The 11,247-nt window shown below is 36.4% G+C and overlaps 1 protein-coding gene across 1 annotated transcript; it reads right to left on the minus strand.

Annotated features, from left to right (window-relative positions):
* Nucleotides 1-289: 289 nt before the first annotated feature.
* FAM76B (family with sequence similarity 76, member B) lies at nucleotides 290-10,949 on the minus strand (the record flags this gene model as incomplete). The annotated part of the gene is made up of 8 exons (XM_010297515.1): nucleotides 290-1,114; nucleotides 1,762-1,863; nucleotides 4,934-5,069; nucleotides 5,743-5,823; nucleotides 6,051-6,098; nucleotides 8,083-8,279; nucleotides 9,228-9,383; nucleotides 10,895-10,949. Coding segments are annotated over 8 exons (865 nt in total), but the record flags the coding sequence as incomplete, so codon positions are not given.
* Nucleotides 10,950-11,247: the final 298 nt, after the last annotated feature.

Below are 11,247 nucleotides of genomic sequence, written 5' to 3' on the forward strand. Positions count from 1 at the left end.
TGGGAGTGTAATGTCTGCTATGGAATTAAAATAAGCACTGTGCCAAATGGGAAAAAAATATATAAACAAACCACTAAACTCCAGTGTGGCAAAAAACATTTTGTTTTTTGTTCAGGAAGTGTTTGGCATGAGCAGCACTAACAAAATTCTACACCTCACAGACACAAGCTACAAAGGTTATCTAAAGCCAATACTCACTGTCCATCAACTAGCTAGCTCTTAATGCTGCTTCAAGCACTGCACTAGCCACTTTGATCTTTGTTCAGATTCCTCTGTACACACATTTATATTTACATAAAACATTTATTAAACATGATTTTAAAACATAAAAACCTTATGTACAAAATACCAACATTCCTATAAATAAACAGTTGGAGAAAGGCACTTGCAAGAAAAATCTACAGTAAATCTTACAAAAACCACACTGCCTCTGTTACTGTACAATAGATAATCTTTCGGTAAATCCCTATCACAAGAATGTAAAACACTTACTTGTTATAACTAAGAATATAACCGTTACAGTTGTATTTACACATACATATATGCCTTTTTTTAGTTTCACTTGAGAGCACCATGATTTCCATTCTAAATTTATATTTTGATACAAAGTAAAAGAACAGTTGCCAGAAACCAGTGTTCAGTGTCACTGCAGGTTCATAAACTTTTGGCTGACATCAGTGTAGTTTAAAAGACTCAGTTGCTGCTTTGTAAAAAGTACACCTAGTGTGTTATTGCATGTTGTCCTTTTAGAGAGAGCACTGCTATGTTCTCTATGCAATTGTTTAATACTATTGCTGGCAAAAAGTTTCCAATATCAAAAAAATAAAAACACTCTTCAAGCCAGTTGAAGTATTTCATCTGAACAGTAACTAAAAAAAGCTGCATATTAATTATAAAAACGTGTAGGAAACATGCCAACTAATCTGGTGTGCAAAAATATTTTTTCCACTACACAGGATTTTAAGGGCTTCACAGAATTACTCAAATTTACATTGAGTAGCAAACCCCATGAATAACCAGTTCCTCAAGGAGATGTTAGTATACTCCCACTTTTATCGAACTTTTTACCCTTTGACAATGCTGCAACCTGTTTGAGCAGTTCTCTGTTTTTGGCCTGCAATACAGATAAAAAAAGTTTTATGAATTACTGAAATGTCTCAGATAGTAGTGGCATGCACCCATTTCCCATTGCATTTATGAAATAAATTCTGAAAATGTACATGCTGAGAATATTCAAAGAAGATAATGATCAATTTTCAAAGATTTGTATATGCTTTTTGATATGCATATTCTATCTTTAACAGAAAAGGTAAACACATTTCCTGCATTGAAAAATTCAGTATCTGACGTATTGCACTGAGTATCTGTTCAGCCTGTGATTTATAAGGCAACTAATTCAGGCTTTACTCCTGATAAAGTAGATATATGCTTTAACAAGAGACATTTAACTGTCAGTTGTGTTATGCTGAGCTGTTAAATCAGATCCATAGCACACTGACAACTGATAAAATATCAGAGAACAGATAAAAAAATAACATAACCTTTGAGAAAGCATGTGAGGTAAGCCTTCATCTCTTAAAATCAGAAAGCAATTCTTACAGTGAGATTGTCTGTTGACTGAACTGCTGTACCATGCTTGAGAAGTTAAACGTGGTAATGACCATTCAAGAACTCTGTGCTATTTCATTGCTGTGAGTGAACAGCCTGAACACATAAATCCATCTGAAGCAGTCCTCAAGTACGGATAAGCAATTAACTCACCTGCAACTGTTCCACAGTTTCCTTGTGAGCTTTCTCCATACTGTTCATCTTTGTCCTCAAGTTAGACTCCTGATACTGGAAGTCTGCCTTCAGTTCTGTCAACTGAAAACACAAATTCTATGAAGATTCCTTGGACTGCTACAGTATACATGTTCTAATTAATCTGTGAAATCTTTATGGAAGCTTCAGGAATCTCAGAAGACAGTATATTTATTTACTATCGTAGTATTGACAGATCAGCACTTGAGAAGTAACTTGAGAAGCATGTCTATTTTATATGAAGAAAACAACTGTACTCATATAACCATATTGTTTGCTCAGGATTTGGTATAAAGAAGGTTAATCCTCAACAAAAAAAATTTCAAATACAAGATTTATAATCTTAGCTGTTCTTTCAGCGCTGAGATACTTAGCACAATCTTCAGTTGTATGGTATGGTAGCATATGAAAAATCTTCCAGAGACAACAGAAAGGATTCCTTTGTGCTCTTTCATGCTACAATTTGTCCTAAACGGAAGTATACATTCCAGAGTTTCACTGCTTTCCACAACAACAGTGAATTAAACTGTGTTATTAGAGATGTGTAATTAAAAGGACTTATCTTACAACTTAATTCTGAGTGTAGTATTGCTGCCACTGGCTCTCTGCTGAGACAGGCAGAGATCCAGATGACACACACTAAGGCAGGTGTTTCTAAATTGTGATATGTGCTTCTATCCAAGCAGCTGAACACTTCTGGAAGCATGTGCAGCTGGGTGAACTATTAACAGTTTGTTGTATACGGACCCAGAAGTTTCAGGAACGACTTATTTAAAAAGTTTAGTTCCTTAAAGCATCCCAGATTTACCTGGCTATTTTGAACCTCTCTGGTCAATTTGGATTTATCAGGAAATTTATCTCTGCTAGCAAAGACACCCGCTATAACAAACCACAGCATACATTCCTGAAGTGACCACCAAGACTGCTATTACCAACCTTATTATGTGTCAAATCACATGTAGTAAAAGATGGTATTCAAAAGAACTGTCAATCACATGGTCCTAAATAAAGTGCTGGTATCTTGATACACGGATATATACCTCACTGTACACAGACTGCTGCTCAAGGTATGTACTTACAGCTGTTGTAAATTCCAGGGGATCTAGTACAAAACCACATACCACAAACTAAATATTAAAAAAACCCTAGTGGTAGTATTGCACCATAGTAAAGTATACAACTAGATGAGCAAACACACTACCAGTGAACATTCAGCAAATTGTGGTCCCTTCCTCCTGATCAAGTTTCAGGGCCCCATAGTAGTGTCTTGGTATCTCTTTAACATTTTGTCCAGAAATCAAACCAAGGTTAGTACTGCAATAAGCAGTACTGGTAATGAGGTGACTGAGATCTTGACTCATAACAAAAAATGATGAATGAGGATTGTCTGTAAAGCTGGTGTACCAAGTTGTTTTTGTTGCCATACGTTATATATTTCAGAAGTTTTTCTCTTGGAGCACTCCAAACTGTTCAAATGCTGTCCCTACACAAATCTTGGGACAAGATCTTAGCAGGAATCTCCCATAGGTCTGGCTCAGGCTTTAATCCTAGTACATCTCACAGTCAAAAAACATCTGCAGGGCATTCATTTGTTGTAACTTTTTCAGCTATGCAAACAGTGTATGATGTGTTCAGCTCTTCTCCCCACCCCCAGCAGCTGAAGAAACTAAGTGACATTCTGAAAGTGAGTAATTAATGCCCAAAAGAGTACTTAAGTTCACAGAACTCTGAGGTCAAATAGATAGTTTTAGCAGTGGGGATATTAAAATCACTAGACGCTCTCCCTATGGAAACAGCACAAACAAGTTACTGCAGTGGTGACGCAGAAGTAGCTGACATTTCCTTACCTAACCCTTTTGTTAGCTTTGCCCGACAGATCAAATGTAAAAAAAAAGTGACTTTCCTACTGACTCATGATCTTCTACTGGCTTTGTAAGAGAGAGATCAGGGCCTTAACATCAGTCCTTTGAAGAAAATACCTAAAGAGAACCCATGACAGACTGTTCAGCTCTTTCACATTAAGCACTTAAAGATTTGAAATAGCAAGTACTTCCAACACTAGGTATATTATAATGAGTGACATAAACGAAAAAAGGTTCAATATCCATTTCACAACACATTGAAATGTAGAAATGAAGATACTGAACCATGGTTTAAAAGTGGAAGCATTTGCCTTTCAGAGTCAATGAGCCTTTCTTAACCATCAATGTTTTAATAGGCCACCATGCATCTATAATCAAAATATTACTTGAAAATACAATAAATTTATTTTTAATACAGTTCTATAACCTACTCAATCCTGAACAGACATTCTAGAGACACTGTTAGAGACACTGTCTTAAAAGCATCTAGTTAATCAGATGGCAGAGAAATAAGCTCTAATAAAGGCAGAGCAAAGTACATATTTGTAGTTATTTCTCTCTTCTCCTTAGTCATTATGTTGTTTGAAGGGTGAATCTCTTGTATGAGTTTCATTGTAGCCATTTGGGCCTGACTATACTGCTTAACTTTTGTTGGCTGCCAGGCAGCTAATCCAAGCTTTTCTTCTAGTCGCTTGATAGTGAAAAAGACTTGATAACCTACACTACACATATGCTACCAGTATTTAAAATCAAAACACTTAATTTTCATACACTGTACATGTAAATTTGGATACCAACTCATTAGTTATGGCTATAGTTGCTTTAGCTTAAAACTAAACAAAAACTATGCTAAACTCAGAATGGTTACTACTCGTAACCCTCCTGTTACCTTGTGTGCCCATCGGCCTATGGAAGTATCCGAGATCTTTGCTGTGACTCAGTTTAGAATATGTAAACATACAAACCACTGTCTGGCATTTTATCCATCACCTGTGGCACGCAGCCCAAGTAACAGTGAACCAGATGGCTAGCTTCTAGATGGCTGAAGTGAGGTAAGCTGGATTCATCTTTGTCTTAGAGACAAAATACATATTCAGGACACTAAAGTCCCAAACTTGTCCTTTAAATGGCAAGATTTGATTGCTATGTATCTTGCTATATAAAAAGATTGTAACCAATTTTTGTTTTATCTCAGTGTTTTGACATTGTTAGGAGTATACAAAATAGAAAACAAAATGATAAAGCTCTTAGTAAGCAGATGCAACTTTTACCTTTTTATCTTTTTCTAAAATAGTCTGATCTCTTTGCTGCAGAAGACGTTTAAGTGACATTACTTCTTCTTTCAGCTGACTTATGAGGACAAAGTTGTCAGTTCCTCCACTGTCTGCTGACTGATTTATAGAGCTACTAAAAATAAAAAACAATAGTTACTTGCAACATCAATAAGAAAAAACAGTAACTTTTTTTAAAGATCAAATTGGATAATTAATAATTCCACAAACATCCTTAAGGACTAATGCAAAAAAAAAAAAAAGTATGTACCTGACAGAAATGGATGCAACTGGCAAATTACCTTACTAATGGCACACATTACATACACCTGCAGAAATATAATTAAATATTAGCTTTGAGGGGGACAAATACCTTTTGACTGAAGCAACCACTTCTACTTTTACTCCAGCTGTTTGGCCAGAGACAGAATAAAGATTCAGTCTCACACATTAAGGTCCAAAAGACTTCTCTAGATACTAGGTCAGCTTAAAGCAGCAGGTTCGACCCTGCATCTAACTGACAAAACACCAATGTTAGGGAATACTGTTTCATTGGTAACTGTTGCCTCATACATAAGCTTTATTTAGTTTTGCCCCAAACAGCTTAAAAGCAGGAACACAGTGCCAGTTTTCTACTAATAAAGTCGACTGACAGCACTCAGATGCCACCCAATAATCTGTCTGTCTGGGCAATAGTTTCACCTCCCTCATTCTTTAGACAAAAAAAAAAAAAAAAAAAGACGCAACTGGCCACAAATCAGTGTTCTGTTTGGTTGAAATGGCTCAGCTTTACAAAAATATAACTTTACCTATCTCCATTTGATGGCTTGGATTCCAGTTTGGGTTTTTTCTTTGGAGTTTCATTCTGAATAGCTGCAGAGGATTTATGGCTGAAATCAAACAAAATGTAAACCTAAAGCCTCATACTGTATAACTCTCTAATATCACCATTTGGTACATGTAAAATAACTAACTCATGCTCCTAGCTGGAATGCTAGAGAGTAGCCAGAAAGGCAAAAGGAGAGGGGAAGAAAAAAAAAGAAAAAAAAAAAGTAGTCCTTTAAATGAAAACCGGAAGATAAATTAAAAGGAAATTAATAAATAATATCATATTTACCTCTGTTTCCATAGTCCCTGATCTTGTTCTGGACTCAGACTGCCGATTCTGAAATACGGGAAATGTATTTGGTAACTGACCAAACATGCCATTATTTCTAAGTTTATGTGAATGGTATCTGTACTAGAGAAAAACCATACCCCCTTTTTTTAAAAAAAAAAATTACCAGTTATGAACTTCCAGTTGGACAGCTGTATTATGTCATATTTGTGATCACTCTTTACTACGTCAGGATGCTATAGAAATAGTTCTTAGCTAAATGTTTACACTATCGTAAGACACAAGGGGTAGACTTCAAGACTGACATTATAACCTTTTTTCTGGTATCTCCCAGTTTTTGTGAACTTTATATTGCTAATCTTGTGCTCAGCAAGCTGGTTTAAAAGTGCATTCCTAGGATTCCCATACTGCAATATGAACATTGGCTAAAGTGGTGCTTATGTGATGGCATAAGAGCAAAGCTAAGTTTTGGATCCCTGAAAGTAACTGTTTCTCAGGTCTAAAGATTTGTTTTCGATAATTTCAAAAGCAACTAATAAACACCATTGCTAAAGGAATGGTAGCATGTAGAAGATTGCACTGAATGAAGTAGTTCAGTGAATCTGTATTTCTACCTCATTGTCTCATCTTAACAGTAACTGACATGGATAGGGAAGAATAATCATATTTATTGGACTAGAAGCAATGGACCCAGAGCAGCCTGTAGAAAAAAGGTGCCAAACCAGGAACACTGTGATCTGTACAGAGATATGCTTACTTTTATAACTCTTGAGTATATTACAAGCTCTATTCTGTAATAGAGAGCTAACTTTTTAAAATTTAATCCTTACTATAACTCTGTCACATGCATTAAATTAGATTTAGCTTGTTGTAACCTGATTTTCAGCAGAGATTTGAGGGAACAGGAACAGTACAGTAACTCTCTGCATGACAATAATTTTCTTCTCCAAATTCCTAAAAAATCCCCAATCTTTTTTTTTTTTTTTAACTGAAAATACATATAGAGTATTCTCCTCATTCCCAGCACCATTCCAGCTTATTTTTCTTCTATCTTTAAGTCACACTTAGGCAAGTTTCAGTCAATACGGAAAATTATAAGCACTGGAAAAGCAAAGCTCAGAATGAAAGCGTTTGTGTGTGGGGGACCAGGGTCACTACTATTGCAGCACTAACCGATACAAAAATAAAAATAAAGTAAGCAATTCTAAAGTTACCCTGCCATAAGCCGACCAATGAAAAGAAGAATTAGGACTTCTATTACACTAGCGTAAAAAACAGATCAGTCCCAGGATTTACAACTAGATAAACTAGTATGTATGTAAAAGTTGGTACGCTGCTTATCCCACTGCCAAAGACGACATGCTGAGAAACTTGCAGAACATGGGACAAAACTGTGGGAAATGTTATCAGAGTGCCAGTAACTGAACTGACAGTGTTATTTTCCTGTGTCTGTAGGACAGTCACTCACAAACCACCTATTCCAGCAGGATCTGAGTATAAAAACTAGCAGAGTTACAAACTGGACCTAGACTGAGAGTGATCCCACACTTTTTCTTCTGCTTCTCCATTTAACTGCAAGTATGTGCACACAAATGAGTCAGGATGAAGTAAGTTAGGGTGAGGATTCTGAGCAAAGTAGCTGTTCCATGCTCATTGCTAATACACACCTTTTAACTCACAGTAAATGCATGTAAAATAGCAGTTATTGCACAGCAGTTACTGCTTAGAAAGACAAATTCAAGTTTATCCCAAAGTAACTTGCTCTGTAGCCATTCTGGGAGTTTATTTTGTAGACCAGTTTCAACATCAACTAGTTTGATGATCACCAAGAATTTCTGCTTTTTGCTGACCTTGCTTCACCCAAACTGTAAGAATACAAGGATTTTGACAGACCGTGGAAGAACCACATTCTGCTACTGCTTTTGATGCCATATTTTAAACAGCATTTCTTATTTCCTTTGATTTGATCTCAGTACTAACAGAACACAGAAGAGGAAGAGGTACCAACCACTTTAATTTTTTAAATACTTACTTATGATGACTGCTGCTGTGACGATGATGGTGGTGGTGATGGTGGTGGTGTTTTGAATGATGCTGGTCTTTCTCAGTAAGAGATGAGGATGAGGAGTTAGAATGTGAAGATCCTAGGCTCTTCCTCTGTTCTTTTGTCTTCTGTAGCACTCTCTTGTAGGACAGTGTGCAAAGCCAACACAACAACTTTCCATCAACCTTTTGGAAAATAATTCATAGCACGTTTTTTTTTCCAAGTATACTTGCACTAAAAAGATGTACTTCATGTTTGTTAGAAAAACTTTGTTTCACTTCATCTGTAATCTTTGGGAAAAATCCAGACGTGTCTTTGGTATGAAACAGCACTACTGTATCTCCAACCTTTCAGTAAAGTGAATCTTATTCCATTTCTTTTTGTCATTTAAAGTTACGCTAGAAAGCGGTCTTAGCAAATATTGGACTTGCTCTATATCACAGAAGTGACAATAACTTTTTAAAGAGACAAATCATTTTTAGTTTAGACACCATGTACCCTCTCTCAACCCATTGTATTCCAGGCAGAATGAAGATGTCCAGCCAACATGTTACTTGTACCAAGTAAATTCTTCTGTAAAAACAGCACTATTCTTGGGTTCAGGCAAGAGGCTTTTTAGGTCATTTCCTCAGCACCTTCTGGAATGAGAAAGTGGCACTCACCAAAGCTATTTAAGAAAACAGAACACAAAGGGCCACTCAGAGCAGTCTACCTCTCTGGTGCTGTACTTTAAGGCAAGGCAGGCAAATCAGAAGGGATAAAGTGACAGATTCAAGTTATGGACATACATAAGATCCAACAGATGGGGAAAACAGAAATTGAAAAATTTTTAAAATAAAATAAAATAAAAAAAAAATCAATGTACCAGGAACTGTACCTCTGTTCCCCAGCTACGACTGTCAGCTTATGCTTGAGCTTATTTTTAAAAAGGGATTTAATTAAGTAAGTTAGCTCAGTAGCTAACGTAACAATTGCAAGTTGCAAAATTTAATTCAAATCTTGTAAAGCACAGCACAGCAACTTTAATCTAACGTTAGTGAACTTAAGACACAGTCCTGTTAATCTTTCTCTTATGAAGGAGGAACATCGTCTGTTGTCACCCTAAGCCATTACAGCCATGGAACAAAGCCTACCTTCCTTCTTCCCTCCTCTTTTCGATCAAAAGCACACTGCTGTTTGCACTGTTCACATGTCTGAGGTGGGCCATACTTCTTCTCCGAGTTGGTGCAACGCTGACATTTTGTGCCAATAAATGCTGCAATGATGTTACAATACTGACAAGGCTTGGGCTGAAAAATAGGTTAAGTTGAACTAAGTTAATACTTTTACAGTTTCCATAACGAACAAAGGTATTGAAATACCTTTTCAAACATTTCAAACAGTGATGCTTTTAAACTACTAGGGCTTCATATAACCTATCTTAAAGAACCTTTTTCCTATCATTTCTATCTTCAGTACCAAACTTTTCCCTTAAAATGATGCTCCTTCTATGGTCCAAAAGAGTGTGGACTTTCCATGAAAATCCAGGTATGTACTCAATGAAAGAAACACATACAACATGATTGCTTACCTCTATTCCTGCCTCTCTTTTTATTTTTTTTAAATATGATGACATTTTCTCTGTTTTACTACATTACTAAAGAAATTACTTTAAAAACTTTAAAAAGAAGAGTAATTTAGTAATTTTTTAGACTGGAAGTTTCTGAAAACATCCCTCTCCCTTGCACTATTCAGGGATTTGATAATTGTACAGCTCCAAGATTAGTATCCTCATCCCTGCAATTCTTCAGGAAACTTAAAAAACAAAACCAAAAAGACCCAAACAACTTCAAATACCATCAGGTCAGGTTATCAATTTTGATATCATGGACTCAACTAGAATAATACACTGCTGGGAAATAAAATTGTTGTCAGTTTTCACAGGTTAGAAGTGGCTGATTATCTTCGCTGCAGTTCTGTTTTTTGAGGACCTACTAATAAAAAACAATGGTGGATCTGTCTTGCACATCATTTTGCTACATTTTAAGTTTTTGAAAGAATGTTCTTTGTTCAGTTTGCATTTACATTCACAAAAGCCTGACTACGTACCAACAGCTGTTACATTTCTCAAATAATCTGAATTTCATCTAATGTGGTTTATGTCTAGTACATAGATGTTAAGCACTTCTGTTTCACCACAAGATTATCTTGATACCTTCCATAAACTTGTAACTGCAGGGCACTCAGATACAATGTTTGTATTCATGTGTTACAAAAAATTTTTCTAACAGAACTGAAGCTGAAATTCAACATGAGAAAATGCAAAGCAACATGAATACAGGTAATACTCATAAAATCTTTTCTACTTAGTAGCTTAACAAGATTAAACATGCATTTAAAATTTTTAAGACTTACATAATAAGAAGTATGCGGTATTATTAGATTTTCACATTTACCACTCATTAAAAACACAGAGAGCTAACGGTCTTTCTGCCATCAAGCGTGCGTTTTATGAGAATGTGTGAAGAATAACTTTACGTGCATAAAGTGAAATAGCATTGATTTTGCTACAAATAGCTATATTGCAGTTATTCCTAACTATTAAGCTACAGAGCGGATTTCAATTTGGAAAAAGAAACCGTAAGCCACAAAGGAAATCAAGAGCTGCCAGTAATTGTCACCACCTTTCTGAAAGGTAATCTTTTTTTTTCTTCCCCTCAAAAAAAGAAAGAAGTTAAGTTGCAAGAGAAGTTTTTGTTTTTTTTTAATTTAAAACGGGAATGAACTTAACTTCAATACTTAGAACTAAGAGCCTACTCACCGTTCCAAACTGCTTCACGTTTTGGGCACATTTCTTGCATATCGTATTAGTTTTGCTAAAGACAAAATTGCATAATGTTGAATTCAGCGACAGACACACACCTTGAAATTCCTCCCCATGCAATTACTGGAAAACACACATGCAAACACACGCCGTGGCAAGCTGTGAAGGGCAAGCGAACAAATCTAATGCTGTGCTGCGCTTATGCGACACGCTCGCGTCGCCGGAGCGGGCGGGCAGGTTATTTTACTGCGGTTCTGCCCTCGTCTCCACCGGTGGGAATTTCTGCCGTGACGAGGGTTACGCCCGTGGACCGCTGTTCCGCGGCAGGACTGCAGCCGGGCGCGCAGCGG

Source organism: Phaethon lepturus, unplaced genomic scaffold (genome assembly GCF_000687285.1).
Source record: "Phaethon lepturus isolate BGI_N335 unplaced genomic scaffold, ASM68728v1 Scaffold51041, whole genome shotgun sequence".
Classification (NCBI taxonomy): Eukaryota; Metazoa; Chordata; class Aves; order Phaethontiformes; family Phaethontidae; genus Phaethon; species Phaethon lepturus.